Here is an 18,991-nt window from a genome sequence, read left to right on the forward strand (position 1 = left end):
CAAATTACAGCATCAGTGAAGTGTGGCATGGAAGTGATCGGCCTGTGGCACTGCTGAGGCTCTATTGAGCCTTCAGATCATCTGTGTATTGTTTGATCGACTCTTTCTCATCTTTCTCTTGAAAATATCCCATAGATTCAGGGGTCAGGCATGTTGGTCAGCAAACCACATAGAAGTGGTTTTTGCACTGTGGGCAGGTGCTAAAGTCCTGCTGGAAAAGGAAATCAGCATCTCCATAAAGCTTGTCAGCAGATGGAAGCATAAAGTGCTCCAAAATCTCCTGGAAGATGGCTGCATTGACTTTTCACTTGATAAAACACAATGGACCAACACCAGCAGATGTCACAGCCCTCCAAATCATTACTAACTTCAGAAACTTCACACTAGACTTCAAGCAGCTTGGATTATGTGCCTCTCCAGTCTTCCTTCAGACTCTGGGACCATGATTTCAACATGAAATGCAAAATTTACTTTTATCTGAAAAGAGGACTTTCGACCACTGTTCACTGTCCAGTTCTTTTTCTCCTTAGCCCAGGTAAGATGTTTCTGTTTCAGAAGTGGCTTGGTAGTCCTTTTCCTAAAGATGTCCGAGTGTGGTGACTCTTGATGCGCTGACTCCGGCTTCATTCGACTAATTGTGAAGCTCTCCCAAGTGTTTGAATCGGCTTTACTTGACAGTATTCTCAAGCTTGTGGTCATCCCTGTTGCTTGTGCACCTTTGCCTACCCAATTTCTTCCTTCTAGTCAACTTTGCATTTAATATGCTTTGATACATCACTCTGTAAACAGCCACCCCATTCAGTAATGACCATCTGTGACTTACTCTCTTTGTGGAGGGTGTCAATGATTGTCTCCTGGACCACTGCCAAGTCAGCAGTCTTCCCCATTAGTGTGGTTTCAAAGAACAAGAGCTACCCGGAATTTGTACTGTAGGGATGGTCATTTAATGAAACTCAAATGTAAATATTCTAATATTTTGAGATACTGGATTTTGGACTTTCATTAGCTGTACGCTCTAATCAACAAATTAAAAAAAAAAAACTTTTGAAATGTTTTACTTTACATGTAGGGAATCTAGTATAAATGAAAGTTTCATTTTTTTAAATAATTTACAATAAAAAAATTAACTTTTTCATGATATTCTAATTATATGACCAGCACCTGTATAGCAATTTCAAATGTCTTATTTCTTTTTATTCTTTATTTTAGTTTTAAATATGATAATGAATACTAATAAATTATATATAAAATAATTTATAAAATATATTTAAATATATAATTTATTAAAAATGTTGATTGATTGACTGATGAGACAATTGTGCTTAATTCTTTCTTAATTCTTTCTTTTTAGTTTTTTTAATATATACATGACGTTTTTTGTGAGCCTCACCGAATCTAAATGAATTTAATAAACAAAACAAGCAAGCTCTATTGTTTCACATTGCTAAATCTGATGTGTCTGTTTACAAGCAGAATGCAATGTTGATTAGAATGACAGAAGGGTCACTGGCTCTCAGTAATTTACTCAAGTCCCTCTGCACACATCGAGTTTCCCCTCCACAGTGGGGTCACATGTATTTTTCTGGCAGGCACACTTGAGCAGACATAATTAGTGTAGATGATTGTGTGCTCTTTTGCATCTTGACTTTTTGGGTGTTGTGTGTGTTTGCTATGATTATAAAATGACCATGACTGTAGTCCTGTAGTATGGATAAGCTCTGAAATCCACTGCCACACACAGACCATCACCAAGACAAATATGCAAAGAGCTGTTATTCAGTCTGACAACCATCCGGTGGACACTATAAAGAGACACACCCCGCACAGATAGGGCAGGGCCTTCCAGTTGCTGACCACTGGCCTCATACACCCACACAAGTGACTAAAAACAGCTAATTCAGTGGATCATCCAGATGTCAAACTGCTCAGGGACTTGACACAGAATGGACACTAAACCAGAGTCGTTGCTAAAATTCACATTGCGTGGGGAAGATATTTTGACTAGATTTAAACATTGACTCAATGCTCACTTTTAGCAGATTAAAGGTATTAAAAATGTACACTCTTTCTCGTCCCAGAAAATAGATCAAAAACACTGAGGATTCATCTTACACAGATTTCCTTCCAATCAAATGCTCTCTAGAATGAGAATGTCTCTCCCCCTAATACCACCTGCAACCAAGTTATTCTCTATATCAGGAGTGGCATTTTTTAATATAACTGCCTCGATTGTAGTCTTGAGTTCTCTTATGGGACCGTACATGTCATAATAAAAGGGACGAGGCCTGGTTGAGTTGCATTAGTAGTGTGTTGTCACCATGTCCAAAAGACACTGTTTTTTTTCCACAACAAATCTAAACCCCCCTTTTCTGCCTTCCTAAGGCAGGCAATCTTAGGGAAACAGTGGTTAAAATGTATGTCTATCACTATTCCTCAGACATATACAACCTCAACCTTTTGTTGTGTTCTCACCATTTTTCTAACAACTTCCTTCTGAACCATAAAGTACGATGCAGGTGAGATTTTATAAATGACACACTGTTATAACATCACATTTGAAATGTAACAGAGGTATAAAATAAAGAATTACCAACAAGGTGGTTCGAACAGCTTGCTCTACTTGACTTTCATTATTGGACTTCAAACTGATATGGTGATGCACATCTACTGACACATTTCTATCAGAACCAGCATTAACTTCTTGAGCAATTTGAGCTACAGTATCCCGTCTGTTGGATCAGACCACACGGGCCAGCCTTCGCTCCCCACATGTATCAATGAGCCTTGGCCGCTCATGATGACCCTGTCGCCGGTTCACCACTGTTCCTTTCTTGGACCACTTTTGATAGACACTGACCACTGCAGACCGGGAACACCCCACAAGAGTTGCGGTTTTGGAGATGCTCTGACCGTCTGTCGTCTAGCCATCACAATCTGGCCCTTGTCAAACTCGCTCAAATCCTTACGCTTGCCCATTTTTCCTGCAACTTTGAAGACAAAATGTTCACTTGCTGCCTAATATATCCCACCCACTAACAGGTGCCGTGATGAAGAGAAAATCAGTGTTTATTCACTTCACCTGTCACTGGTCATAATGTTATGCCTGATCGTGTATATATTTTATATTATTGATAATGAATAGATTGAGGAATACTAAAAAAGTTGATGTCTAACTTTAAAAAAATGAATGAGGGGGGAGGCTAGTGAATGATGTCCTTGGTCGATAAGACCCGAGGTATGCGTTTGAGGGTTAAATAATGTAACCGTATTTTAGTAAACTTCCTGTTTCGATAAAAATACATCAACAGACATTTTTGAGGGACGAGTACTTACTGAGCTCTGCGATGCTCCCCACGCGGGTCGCCAGGAGGGACTGTTCAATAGTGCGGAGTTCAGCCTGGCTGTAGGTATGGCTCTCTCCGGTTTTCCCTGCTCGCTGCTGGTCACGGTGCAGGTTCAGACTGTCCGGCAGGCTCAATACACCTGAGGGGCAAAGATCAGACAATCAAAAATAAATAAACGTGAACGAGCCAAAACCAGACAAAAAAACATCTGCAATGGGACCAAGAGGCTTTGAGAGCTAAGTGTTATGACATTATTATTGTCTGAGAGGCAGATCAAACAACCCCTGAAGCAATTAAAACTGCTGTTTTTGTGTTGGATCTTTTTCAAATTGCAACAAGCCTTGCGCCCACAGGTGAGTTCAGCAGCGTGTATTGGCTGGAGCCCTGGCCATCTAATGTTCATTCAATAACCCTAATCAAATTACTGCACAGCACCGCAGCCAAGGCTTTTGTTTGAACTGGAGAATAGGCAACGACAGATGGGATATTGAGCTCAGCCACAGGTGAATAAAGACAGACAAGCAGCTATCTGTCTGAGATAAAGGGTTCACACATTGGGACCACAGTATATTGTGTTTCTGAACTGGTTTTAATTAACGTCTCATATCTGTTACTATTTGTTTTTGAGACATCCCTAGCCATTTGTCTTGTATGTGTCAGTATATTTAAGCTATATTGTTTTTACGATGTTGCTTTTGTATAACAGATCAATAAACGATAAGTTAAACTTGAGTAACTTACAGTTTAGACACAGTAATGTCAGTTACAATGTGACCCACCACAGCAGAACCACTCAGGAGTGGCATTTTTGAATGAATATTTTACTAATTCACTCATGAAAGAAAGCTATTTGTTTGATTCCTGTGGAGTAAATGGTTCAATGACTCACTCATAAAGAGTCCCCTGATTCATTCCTTAATGAATCAATCTTTTTTGAATTATGTTTTTGCGTAGAAAATATTCACTGACTCATTAAGACTTGTTTCATTCCTGAATGAAACATTGTTGAATGGATTGGTTGAGTAAAATTGTAAAAATATTAAATATTAAAAAATATATAAAGATAGTCCTCTGATTCGTTCCTGAATAAATCAATGTTCTTGAATGATAAAACTGAATAAATGGTTCAACGACTCACTCATAAAAGCAGTCATCTGATTAAATTCGGAATGAATATGTGTTCTTGAATTAATGAGTAAATGATTCAATGACTCACTCATAAAGACCACAACTATTTGTCCCTGAATGAATTAGTGTTGTTGAATGAGTTGAGTAAATGATTAAATGACTCACTCATAAAGGCAGTTGTCTGACTCACTTCTGAATAGATCAGTATTTTTTAATGAAACGGTAGAGTAAATGATTCAATGACTCCTTCATAAAGACAATCAAAACCAGTGTTAGATTTCAGTTTCAGATTTAAAATGAGTAATTTGTTTATTGTTCAAGTGATTCCTCTTGAGAGTTAACTAAAAAGTCACAAAAGTAACTTAATGTGCATTTTAATAAACCTTAATAATAAGACATGCTGTAACATTACTTGTACAATAAGTAACACGATATTTAATGTACTTTTAAAAGTAACATTCTCCAACACTGCACACAAACACGCAACAGAAGCTATTTTGAGCAGGTTATACTCTTGACTTTCATCTAAAGGGATTTGTGTTGTCAGTCTCCCAGAGGTGGGTAAATATCCTGCATCCTGTTGTATATTGAATGAAGCCGTTAGCACAAAACAACACAGGGAAAGAAACACAGAATCTCATGAAGTTTTCATAACGCCATGATTAAAATGACCTGGCACAGGGAGTTCTGGCTGCTGCAAATCTCTTTGTGGTTAGTGAGTTTATGCATAATGTAGGATGTGCAATATTTGCCAGATGGGAGACAAGCTGAATGCTTTGTCAAGAGACACAATGTTGTTCATGGGTGACATGATGCTTTTAAGGAATTTTGAAGGGAGTTCAAGCGAGGGAACACTTTGTTTTGGTTGATTGTCTCGTCTGATGAAGTTTCTTTTAAGATGAGTGCCGAAATACTGCGTGAGGAGCAAATGTTTGCATGTGTACGGTCCCTAATGACGCCGCAGGACATCGCACAAGCCAGCGTAATGATGCCAGTTACAGTAGTTGCAGCATTTTGCTGCAGGTTTTCATATAGTTGAGCGAGGGGTGAGAGAGAATGATGTAGTCAAAAACAGGATCCGGCATGAAGTTACAGGGGATTGCTTGACCTGTTTTTGACTGTATAAAAAAATAAATAAATAAAAAACCCTTACAGCTGTGACAGCTGGGTTATATATGGCAACAACATTACATACATTATAGGATGCCACTTAGTTAACTTTATATTTTAGTACTCCTATGTCATTTCATTTTATTTTATAATGTTAATACATCAATTGAGCTTTTATTTTTACTTTTACTTTCAATTTTTACTGTAAAATGTTATTCTGATAATAAAGAAAAAAATGGCTAAATAAAATAAACAATTAATGTACATAACCAAAAACAAAAATAAGACAAAAAAATTAGTGTAGATGATTAGTGATGATGATTTTTTATTTTTTTTTATCTAAACAATTGTCATGGTTCACACAGAGAATTCTGGGTATAAATAAATTCTGAATTTATTAATACTTTTTTTATTATTATCTTTATTGCTACAATAATGTAATGCATTTTACTTTTAAACAAAACAATATTTTACTATATTTTTAATATATTTTATATACCATTTTTAAATACATTTTATATATTTATACATTTTATAAATATATTTATGCATTTTATATACCATTTTATATTTTGGTATATTGTAAATACCATTATGCATTATCTAAATATAAATAATATGTAATTAAAATATAATTTAAAAAAAAATACTTTTTATTTTTTACTGGTTTACATGGGGAATTATGCCATTTTGGCTCATAAAGGCATTAAATTATTTTTAGTCATACAAAACTTAACATATGTTTAACTTGTAAATCATTACACACACACACAAGGTGAATTAGAAATGTATTAACTAATAACGTAGTTAAAATGACAAAAAAACAATGATGAACTGTTAAATATATAACAAATGGAATATATAAGTGTTGTATTTCTAACAATCTTTTTTTCCTCAGGCACAAACACACACACACAAAAAAAAAAACATGCACTTAGTTGGGAAAAACATGCAGTGGATGTGAGCTGTCATCACCATGGGATAATTCCCAGAATGATATGGGAGGAGAAACAGACAGGTTTTTGATCGCTAGAAATCTTCTCATGACTCTTTCACTTCGGCCAAAAATATGCACTCCAGTGGGAAAAAAACAGGCCTCAATATTTTATGACCCCTCCGCCCAATCAACATTCCCTGCTCTTGAAACTTGTCACTCTCTCCCTCTCTATACTCTCAGCACATCAACTCTTCAATGTCATTACAGACGCTAAAAGATTCCCCTGCAATATTCATACAATGAGATCAAATCACGAAAAAGCGTGTTAGAACGTTCTAGTCAGTCCAACTTTGCAGCCCCACCATGTATAAACCATGTTATCTCTCTCCAGCACTTGTATTCCCTACTGAGAGGGAAGCAACGGTTATTTTTATTTTCAGCAATGTGTTTTTCTTCGCTTGATATGGCAACTTAAAAGGTGAAGGGGGTGGGAAGAGAAAAATGAGACCACAGTCCCTTGAAGATTGTGACCTTGGCCAGCTGGTGGCAAAACACTTTGCTCTAAATGTTCCTTTGCCCGATATTTATAAAAACCTGATTCTCCAACAACTAGGAAAGTTTCTCAGTACTTACAGTCAAACGGGGAGAGGACATCGAGTCATAAGTACACCATCTACTCGAGAACTGTTTGCAGTAACTTTGTTTTAAGATAGACTGGCATAAATAATACAGTACAAATGCTGCTAGACACTTCAATCATAGCTGTGGAGTTCTCCATCTCATAAAAAGTGTGAAAACTTCTCGCTCTGCATAAGATCAGAGGCCAGACTAGCTTTCAAAGACACATTTTGTGACTTCATCATGTAAACCGATACTCAACGGACACCTGAAGAGATTCATCTGGAAAAAATATCTTTAGAATACATGCTGATGGATATTTGGGTGTCATATGATTCTAAGACTAAATCCCAACGTCCTTGTTTTTACAAACACCCAAAGTCCCAGTACCAATGGTGCTCGGTTACCCGAGACAGAGCACATCCTTTTTTATTAAACTTCTGGCAAAACAAACATTTGCAAAGAATATGGATGAGCACACGACAAATCTTCAGGTTTTATAAGCTGTTCACTGACCTGAATATCACATTGCTCATAGTTCAGAGGTAATCCTGTGCTTCTGTAATCCAATTTATTCACCAAAATAAGACAATATCCTGTGTTTGAACTGGGTTAGTAAAATATATATATTTTTTTATTATTTAAAATTTTAAATCTGCTGCAATACCTGAAGTGCACGTTATGTCAAGTGGACTGATAAACATAAACAAAGTGTTAGCAGACATTAAGTAGACAGTTTACAAATACTCTAATGAGAGTTAGTTGACGTATAGTTGCAAAGTTATAGTCAGTAGAATGTCTAAAGTGGACCATCAAATTAAAGTGTTACAACACACAGCATTCATTAAAACACAACGTATTGTGGAGGCACATCTGCATTTTAAGAACTAATTACAATTGACTGATAAAATTACAGCTTCAGTCATTAAATGAGTGAATACTTTTAATGGACATTAAAATCTCATTAAATGACTGTAAGACGTATGCCTTTGGGGACCAGTCATTATGTGCAATATTACTGCCATGATGATGGGCCCATAATTCTCTGCTGGTTTTAGTGGCATTTAAATGATATCCAAAAATGACTTGGATGCCTCAACATTGGTCGTAAACCCAGAACTTCGACAGACTATCACATCATCCCCCTCTGCCCATACATCTGTCACTTCTTAAAAGAGCCAATTCATTTTCTTTATAAGAAAATAGAGAGGAACACAATGTGCTAACCAGATGGATGGAAAATGAACACTATAAGTGCAGGTAAATTATATTAGCTGAATGCCAAATGGATTATTCATATGTTGATGCTGGTTTCAAGATGCATTACACTGAAAATACTCCAAATAGATGCATTAAGACATTGTATTCACATGTCTTTGAGTACAATCATGGCCGTAGCCAGCTATGAGGTCATCGAGGACGGACCTAGGTAAATTGCTCACACTCAAATAATAATATTTGTAGCAGTGAGCAAGGTAGCCAATCACAGACATAGTTACTGATCTCTTGAATGCAATGGCCAATCAGAGGTGTTTAAGTTAGTCAGAATCCACTCACCGCTTAAAACATGAGTTTTTAATTCGGGGCTGAGTAATGCGGGCTTGCAAAACCTCTCATTAACAAACAAAGTGTAGACACGATGCAAGTAAGAGATTTATTGTACATTGATGGCAGCTTCATTGATTAGAACGGAACTTTGTGAGGTTGCGATGAACTGACAAAACGACAGTGTTTCAATGATTGTAAAGGGAGCGGTCTTGGTTTACTTTTTGAGGATACAGCATATATAATTCATTGAATAATAAGTAACATCTACACATAAATGCTGGATTCACTCTGCACGGGACAGTAACAGATTTATGTCATGTTAAAATAGTAACACATTAAAGCGATGTAAAGTCAGTCTAATAGTTTAATAGAAAAATATTTGTAGCAAAATATTTTTGAAATTCTATTTCAATTATTGGTAAAAGTGATGACTTGTAAATTAATCTTGGGTTAGTTTACCCAAAAATGAAAATTCTGCCCCCCAGTGGTGAACCATTGAAATTTGGAAAGTTTCGAAACATTAATGATGTAACGAAGCCTCGTTTACTGAAATCACGTGACTTAGGCAGTTTGATACACGCTCCGAACCGCTGATTCGAAACAAAAGATTCGTAAAGCTTTGAAGCTTCATGAAGCAGTGTTTTGAAATCGCCCATCACTAGAAATTGTTGAATAAAGTCATTATTTTGTCTTTTTGGCACACAAAAAGAATTCTCGTCGCTTCATAACATTAAGGTTGAACCGCTGTACTCACATGAACTGTTTTAAATATATGTCTTTATTACCTTTCTGGTCATTGAAAGCGTTAATTGCTGTTAAGGCAATCACTGAGCCATCGGATTTTATCAAAAATATCTTAAAGGGATAGTTCACCCAAAAATGAAAATGTGATGTTTATCTGCTTACCCCCAGCGCATCCAAGATGTAGGTGTCTTTGTTTCTTCAGCAGAACACAAATGATGATTTTTAACTCCAACTGCTGCCCTCTGTCAGTCAAATAATGCTAGTGAATGGGAACTTCTAATATAAGAGTAAATAAAACTTGCATAGACAAGTCCAAATTAAACCCTGCGGCTCGTGACGACACATTGATGTCCTAAGACACGAAAGGATTGGTTTTTATGATAAACCGAACAGTATTTATATAATTTTTTAGCCCTAAAACGCCACTATGTCCAACTGCGTTCAGCACTTGTTTAGTAAGGTCTGATTGCGCTCTGACAACGGCAGTGATGTCTAGCACTCATTGAAGTATATGCGCGAGACATCACTATCGTTGTGCTGAACGCAGTTGGACATAGTGGTGTATTAGAGGTAAAAAATTATATAAATACTGTTTGTTTTCTCGCACAAACTGATTGTTTCGTGTCTTAGGACATCAATGTGTCATCACGAGCCGCAGGGTTTAATTTGGACTTGTCTATGCAAGTTTTATTTACTCTTATAGTAGAAGTTCCCATTCACTAGCATTATTTGACTGACAGACGGCAGCGGTTGGAGTTAAAAATCATAATTTGTGTTCTACTGAAGAAACAAAGTCATCTACATCTTGGATGCGCTGGGGGTAAGCAGATAAACATCACATTTTCATTTGTGGGTGAACTATCCCTTTAATTTGTGTTCCAAAGATGAACGAAGGTCTTACGGGTGTAGAACAACATGAGGGTGAGTAATTAATGACAGAATTTTCATTTTTGGGTGAACTATCCCTTTAAATGTCTCACTGTACACTGCTATGATGGAGCCGTTGCATCAGCACTTTATTAGAGCACCCTCAGTAATTTCAGAAGCACCCTTTTTTCATAGCAATATTAGGCAACACTGCATTGCTGGTCTCACGTTGAAATCTGTTCAACATAATGGGGGCAGGTTATTTCTAACAGGATATCACATTTGGTAAGATAAGTGCAATGATCATCATGATATCTGTAAGAATCAACTCTATCAAAAACTCTATCCCCATTTCACTAGAAATTATATTGCTGGATTAATTTGGGTAAAAATGATGAATGTCTTTGTATTTGGCGTGCATCTCTTTAGCTTTACTAACAGCAGTATTTGAGCTGCATGAACTCCAAAAGTTTGTGTACATGTTCTCCAGCATTATTTGAAATGATCCAAAGAGCATCTGGAGCTTCAGTGGAAGAACATCTGACCATCTGTACAAAGAAGTTCACATGATCAATGTCACAAATCGACTTAGCGACCCAGAAACAGTGCAAACTTTGAAATATCTCTTTTTCATTTTACCTCAAAATATTTCTGTTTTCATTTTGTCGAAATCCTAATATTTTCCATTTAAAATTAAATTCTGAATACCACATTTTCAATGCAGTCTCATACTTTTGGACCACACTGTATTATTGTCTTTTACAATTGGGCAGAGGGTATACACTAGATTTGCATATGTGCACACCAGCCAATTCAGTTTTTCCACAGTTTTTGCACAACAACAGATTGTTCCCTTTCTTGGCTTGCCTTTAACCGGCGGTTCTGGCAGAAATGAGCAAATGTGGTATATTCAAGCTTGCCTGAAATCCCCTGTCAGCTCTTCACTGAATGATTAGATCTACAATCAATATGTCCCATTCTTTTCCTGTGACAGAAACACACTTCTCCTCCTGAGTGCACACTCAAACACTTTGTTTTGATTTCTTGCAGCTGTTGAAGTGATAAGGTATTAGGGGAAAAAAAGTGTTCATTCCGGCACACTTTGTTAATGGAGTCACAGAGTATCAGGAATACAGATTAATTCCACAACTGGCAATCAAACTTTGCAGAATATATAAAATTGAAATCAGTCAGAACAATAAGATTGTTCAAAAATGGGGTTCAGAGTAGCTTTGTTCCACTAACTAAATTAAAGTATCCTACTGGGGGAACGGTTCAATCGCGACCGGGCGAGGGAACCAGTCCTGTCACACACAAAAAAAAGACAACAAAACTCTTTAGCTCGCTTTCAATTTCTCTTTTTTTTCTCCCTTGCTGCACTGCTGTACGTTTGCTGGAGGAAAGTCTCATCGATTTCTCTATGGTGCGCGGCCGGTCTTTTATCAGAGTGAGACTCGTACGGAATATTAACAGCCAAGTCTCCATAGCAACAGGGCAGAGCTGCCCAGCAGTCGTGTGATTGGTGGAAAGAGAGGCAGGGGTGGTGGGGATGTACTGGATTTGGAGGTGAGTGCATACAAAATGCGCAGTGACAAAAAACGGAAATTTTGGGGGTACCTCCCAAAATGAGGGTGTGTTTGTCATAGCATAAGAAAAAAAATGCAGAAATACAGATAAGTAGATCTCATATTCGACAGCGCTTGAGTTAATAATGTCTGAGTTTTAAAATATTCAGAGCGTGTCTATTTTTTGCCATTCGACACGACAGCTTGATATTTCCTTCTGAGTCATGCATTATTGCATGTAAAAAACATCTGAAAAGTTAGACTGAAAGTTTCACTGAAAGTTACAGAACTTACAGTATGCAGTAAAAATGTGGGCATGTTTTCGAACGGATGCATGTAAAACATAGAACACCAATAAAACTTGTCTGCGCCACAGTAAAATTGTCTTAAACAATGATGAGGGAGATTTGCGTACACCGGCCTGAGAAACAAGCAGTCCAATTCTCTGGATTTGATCTTCTCCATTTGTTTAAACCATTTAAAACATGGACAAGAGGACAACACAAAGTTTGAGTCCAAATGTTGCAAAATTCACTGTAAATGATGACAGATAGAGTTCTACTAAAGTTCTACAATCTGTTTCGTTTTCATTAATGGCTAGGTCAATCAAAGTCAAATGTTAGCTTTTTAAAATATGTCGAGGTTACAATTATGAACTACTGAAACCATCTGTAGCTCATAGTAACATTCATTTTGCACAATAGTAGTTCTGAAAATTTAAAAAAGGCTCTGAAAGACACCAGAATTTAATGCTCAGGTAGTGTTTTGGGGAGAAAAAAACAGCCACTAAACATTTCACATCGTCTGTCTCTGGTCAGTTCTTGCAGAAAGTGGGTCATATGGTGCTTCTCTTTTCACTTGGTGGGTGGGAATCTGACATTAGAGGAAAACATTCTAATCTTCCTTAGGAACAACACAAAATATGTTGCAAATAATATTGATCAAATAATAAAGGCCGCAGCTGCAATTCAGTGCAAAAGCGATTGTCTAGGCATTGAAAATGCTGAATAAATATCATTATGTACAATCAGAGTTCAAATGTGGAGACAGGCAGGGTTATGCCTCGAGTGCTAAATCATTAAAACACCCCACAAGCTGTCCGAATTCTCCTTCACCATGACAACCGAGGTGAATGCCCCCTTCTTCATAACACACACTGCTTCACAGCTGCAGCAGTTACGGGCAACATTTTCCCATTCTGACATTTTACATCAGCTTGAAGCAATATGATCAACAAGAGACATTGGAAGATTTTAATGAGTGCCTCACTACTGACTGCTACAGTATCTGTAGAGCTCAATTAGTTAAAAAAAAAATAATGCAAAACTGAAAATTCACTTCTGTTAAACTTCTGGCGCTGAAGATCTAAAGGTCAACGTAATTGAATAAACAATCAATACTTAAAAGTAATGTTGTATGGGAGTAGAAACTATTAGCACATAATCCCTTTTTCATAATTGTTATAGATAAATGGAGGCTCATATTATATTGTTTGCCTAAAGATTGTGTGCAAAGCATGCTGGGACTGTAAGAAGATTGAGCGACATTGACCCGGGCACAGCCTCTACGTGAATGATGATTGACAGATGAGATTACTTTTAGGAAAAGGACACTGAATTTCCAAACCGCAGAGATTCTGGCCAAGAGTTCTATCAGTGGATGACATTTCATTCTGCTGGGGAAGTATTTCAATTCCATTTCCACATTAACCCATCAATGGCTCACTTGTGGGTGTGGGTTTTTGGATAGTTCATTTCCCACATGCAGAAATGTTTTACCAGGTTACAGAGCTTTTTACTAGTGATATTCAAAAAGAAAACCCAAGTGCTTTGTGCTCAATCTCTCTCTGCACCAATGGAAGTCACAAGGAAACATCACTTTGCCACCGTAATAAGCATGTGTGTGGCGGTGTTGCTTAGAAACTGTAGCTACCCAAGCTTCTAGTAATGTAAAGTAGTTCTACAGTCAGTCTTGAAAAAGCAGTTGGCTTTTAACACCTAATTGCCAAATTATATATTTTATTTTTACAATCAGAGTAGTACTTACTGTATCTGTTGACAACATAATTTGAACATTTAATTTACAGTACACCAAATATTCATAAAATAATAATAATAAAAAAAAAGGTGTTGTGAAACATATTATCCCTACTTGGGGATCCCAACCTTCTATTTTGTGATTGATTAGAAATACCACATATTTAGTCATGAAATAGTCTTTTCAAATTACAAATCACAATATGTTACACAAAATATAAAAGGTCAAAACAAACTTTTTTTTTTTCTTTTTTCAGTTTTCAAACTTGGCCTGTTATCAGCAAGCTAACAGCTTAGATAAGAAAGGCTCCTTTGATTAGAGAACACAATAATCCACTGTTTTTTTTCAATCAAGCATAAAAGAGGATTCTGGATTCTGTGAGGAAAAGGATCTTGCACAACGCGGGTTCATTTAACTGAAATGTTTTCGAATTAACAAATTAAGCTCACAAAAATGAATCTCACTTCTCAATATAAGGTAAAGAGAGAGGACAGTCTAGGAGAGTGTATTTGATGGCTGCTTTAGTTTGCTTGGTTGTAAATTTGACCAAAAGAAAAAAATGTCACACTACACCACAACTCAAAAAAGTAACATTACTGTGGGAAATGTACCGTTTTGCAAAAAATACTGTCTTGCCACTGAACATTTTTGGCTATAAGGTAGAAGCATCATGCTTTTAGTCACTTACTCCCTAAAACTTCACTGCAGTCAGTCTGTAAACACACAAGATCATATTCGCATTAGTCTTTGGTCTTAGTTAGTCAAGGACTAAAGGTCTTCAGTCAGCTGGAAATATTATGTTATCACAAATGTTACAAATAACCCCAACATACCGGCACTCTCCAAATAATTAACACTGCTCACATCATATAATGGGATCAAAAGAAAGTCCCATGCTGCTTTGCAGCACGCTCCTGCTCTCCATCTGTGCTCCCTGAGCCTGGACTGACTCATCATGGCAGAGGACAACAGGCAGACCCCATGGAGTCAAAACCAACCAATCAATAAATAAATGAAATACTCATATCTACAGGGTCTCTTTTTCCCCCAATGGTTTATGGCTCACATCTGATGATTTATAACATACTACATGTATACAATATACACCTGACTGCTATTTAGCCCTCAGCGACCCACTACATCAAAAGCAGGGTTGCCAGGTCTCTGCTGAATTTGTATGTCCTGGGGCGAAATCAACCCATGGGGGGGGGGGGGGGGGGAATCAACCAATGGCAACAACTTAAAAGTAGCCCAATTCCGTAGGAAACCCACAGACTTGGCAACACTGATCAAACCACTTGTTGAAAGCAACTCTGAGATCTTGTCATATTTTATTACCTTTTTTTAAACTATAGTGAATAAACTGTATTAATTAATGAAATGTTCAAGGGAAATGTTCTAAACCTAAATGGAATGAAAAAGGACTGCCAATGGCAACCAATGGCAACAACTTAAAAGTAGCCCAATTCCGTAGGAAACCCACAGACTTGGCAACACTGATCAAACCACTTGTTGAAAGCAACTCTGAGATCTTGTCATATTTTATTACCTTTTTTTAAACTATAGTGAATAAACTGTATTAATTAATGAAATGTTCAAGGGAAATGTTCTAAACCTAAATGGAATGAAAAAGGACTGGACTTTCTTCTTATATATACATACATATACATACAGTACAGTCCAAAAGTTTGGAACCACTAAGATTTTTAATGTTTTTAAAAGAAGTTTTGTCTGCTCACCAAGGCTACATTTATTTAATTAAAAATACAGTAAAAAACAGTAATATTGTGAAATATTATTACAATTTAAAATAACTGTGTACTATTTAAATATATTTGACAAAGTAATTTATTCCTGTGATGCAAAGCTGAATTTTCAGCATCGTTACTCCAGTCTTCAGTGTCACATGATCCTTCAGAAATCATTCTAATATGCTGATTTGCTGCTCAATAAACATTTATGATTATTTTCAATGTTGAAAACAATTGTGTACTTTTTTTTTCAGGATTCCTTGATGAATAGAAAGTTCAAAAGAACAGCATTTATCTGAAATGCAAAGCTTCTGTAGCATTATACACTACCGTTCAAAAGTTTGGGGTCAGTAAGAATTTTTATTTTTATTTTTTTGAAAAGAAATTAAAGAAATGAATACTTTTATTCAGCAAGGATGCATTAAATCAATCAAAAGTGGCAGTAAAGACATTTATAATGTTACAAAAGATTAGATTTCAGATAAACACTGTTCTTTTGAACTTTCTATTCATCAAATAATCCTGAAAAAAAATATTGTACACAAATATTTTGCACAATTGTACACATTAAATGTTTCTTGAGCAGCAGATCAGCATATTAGAATGATTTCTGAAGGATCATGTGACACTGAAGACTGGAGTAATGATGCTGAAAATTCAGCTTTGCCATCACAGGAATAAATTACTTTGCGAAATATATTCAAATAGAAAACAGTTATTTTAAATTGTAATAATATTTCACAATATTACTGTTTTTTTACTGTATTTTTAATTAAATAAATGTAGCCTTGGTGAGCAGACGAAACTTCTTTTAAAAACATTAAAAATCTTAGTGGTTCCAAACTTTTGGACTGTACTGTATATATGTAAATGTAATTTCTATTCTATTAGAAGTAAAATAATGTGGCAAATATATGTTCGAGGAGGCTTGTAGGAACAGATGTTTTGTGCTGATGTAAGATTGTCCAGTTGATTAACATTGAGTGGGCAACAAGCAGCAAAGTGCATGTAAAATGTGGTCAGTTTGGGGTCATGACGTAAATGCTCTTTGGCCCGCAGGTCTCAGCGTCAGTCAGTCACTGTTGGGAGGAAGAAGAAATTTCAAAGCCAATGGCGTAGCCAGATTCAGTGACCTATTCAAAACCCCAACTCTCTTCACGCGCTTCTTATCTGCTTTACAGGGACTGAAGGAAGAACAGAGATGGAAGATGAGGGGAATGAGAGAGTAGTAAAAAAAAGTGACAGAGAATTGCGTGAGACGAAAAAGACATGGGGGAAAAAAATGATAAAACACTATCTTTCACTAAAGCTAGTCTGCTTTCTCCTGTGCTTTTGATAAAATTCTCAATATTTCTCAATCCTGACCAGACCAAAACAAACTTCAAATGTATATTTCATGTGAAACTCAAGCTGTCTACATTAAAGTGACTAGAACAATGATTGCCAAAAGGCTGTAACATACTCAAACTAGCCAAGGTGTTTTACTACACAAAATATTCTGTGTTCAAATTGAGATTCTGTTCATCCTGCTGGTGAGATGGTCCATCTTAGGGGTTAACATGACCCAGAGGCCCCTGCTTGGGGCCCAGCATGTGTACCTTGATGCAGCCAGACCCAAGCAGATGGTAGCCATATGTCCGCAGAACACGGAAGAACAGCTACAAATGTGAGGCCAAAAAAAACTGAGTTATATTCACATTTAGAGCCCACTCGTCTTCAAAAATCGGCTGTATGAAGTGAACACATACACACATTGTCATCTACTCATACTGAGGGTTAATGAATGCAGTCAATGAGAAAGCATATATACATTCCACCTACAGACTTAGAAATAGAAACACAGACAGATATGTCAAGTGTCTGAGGAACAGTTAGCACTGCTAAGTAGCATATTAAAACTACACATTCCCTGCATCCCAATATGCCTACTTCCATACTATATAGTAGGCAGAAAACAGTTTATGAAACTATTATTAAGTCTGAATTCATAGTATTCATAAAACAGGAGGCGAAAAGTACAGGGATGACTTACTGCTTCCTTAAAGATTCCAAAGTGTGCATCTGATGGACATTTTACTATTCCATGAGGCACGAAAGGAGTTGTAAATGGCAAAGAACCGATGCAACTGACACCATAAGTCACATGATAATTTAATTCATACTACACACATTGATACAATGACTGACTTTCTACTGACTTTTAAAAACAACACATTTTAAGCACACATTTTAAAGGCGCACTCATAATTTTACACGTTTGTTGCGCTGGTTGATACAACAGTCGCCTTGAACTAATACTGACACCTAATGGTGTGGATGTAGCATCATGCAAAAGAAACAGTAAGTTACTTATGTCATATCTTCTGTAAGAATACAATATTTTACAAGGAAAGGTGTCCAGTAATAGAGGGATTATGCAGATAAAGTGATTCAAGTTTAGTTGGTCATGTGATCTCAAAATGGTAGCCTCCATGAGGTGGCCCCACTCATGTAAAATAAGAGCTTTTATGAGGCTTGATTTCATGTGTTTATTTTTTTTAAATACTATTTTTACTTTCTGTAAAAGTTTTTTTTGTTTGTTTTTAATTAATGCGTACCAAATATTTAACAAAACTCAATATTTTCATTAATCTTAAGTTAGAGGTACCCACCTCTAGTCAAGCAAATAACTGTATACCAGTAGGTGTAATGCAGGACTGGAATGCTGCTTTGTTGACTTTCTCACGGTCTTCCTGTTATACAATTAGGAAATGAACCATAACATTACATAACAAACCTTTAAGACACAACACGGCTTTTACTTTAATCCCACATATGACATGGAATAAATGCATAGGTGTGGTCCAAAAGCCTCTGAAAATACCACAAAACATGCCGGAACATGTGGAAATTAGCCTAACCTTTAGGCAGCAATTACTGTTTCTCAGCTGACATTTACTCCAATTTGTCTGGCAGCAAAAATGTCCTTGAAGTCACTGGCTCCTAGATAGGATGTCACAGTCACAGGTTTCATCATGCCCTAGTCGACAGTTTAGAGAAAGTCAAACCGAAACACACCTTTGGGGTGCAACGATCCTAAAGACACATTTACACGAAATCAAAAAAACCACAACGTGTTTTCAAGTATAGAAAAGGCAGATCAAAAGTCTTCACTTGAAAATTGCATTTTCTTCCTTTGTTTGGTTTGTTCCCTGCTGCTTATGAGATGAAAGCAGTGCTAAATTAAGATTCATATATGAAAAGACATGACTTGATAGTTAAACATCTTCATTATAAACCAAAATTAGACTCTAACCCAGACATCAGCATGGATTATTTCCTTTCCTTCTTTGGAAACGGAGA

At 36.6% G+C, this 18,991-nt stretch overlaps 1 protein-coding gene across 4 annotated transcripts in view; it reads right to left on the reverse strand.

Moving 5' to 3' along the window:
• btbd11a (BTB (POZ) domain containing 11a) overlaps positions 1 to 18,991 on the reverse strand; it is a 168,761-nt gene that overhangs the window by 50,639 nt on the left and 99,131 nt on the right. For all 4 annotated transcript variants that reach the window (XM_048155192.1, XM_048155191.1, XM_048155190.1 and 1 more), the window contains one exon: positions 3,334 to 3,483. Coding sequence is in view for 2 of the 4 variants with exons in the window: in XM_048155190.1 (XP_048011147.1) it covers positions 3,334 to 3,483 (150 nt within the window). In the remaining 2 variants the exon portion in view is untranslated. The remainder of the gene's footprint in view (positions 1 to 3,333; positions 3,484 to 18,991) is intronic.

This window comes from Megalobrama amblycephala, linkage group LG14 (assembly GCF_018812025.1).
Source record: "Megalobrama amblycephala isolate DHTTF-2021 linkage group LG14, ASM1881202v1, whole genome shotgun sequence".
NCBI lineage: Eukaryota > Metazoa > Chordata > Actinopteri > Cypriniformes > Xenocyprididae > Megalobrama > Megalobrama amblycephala.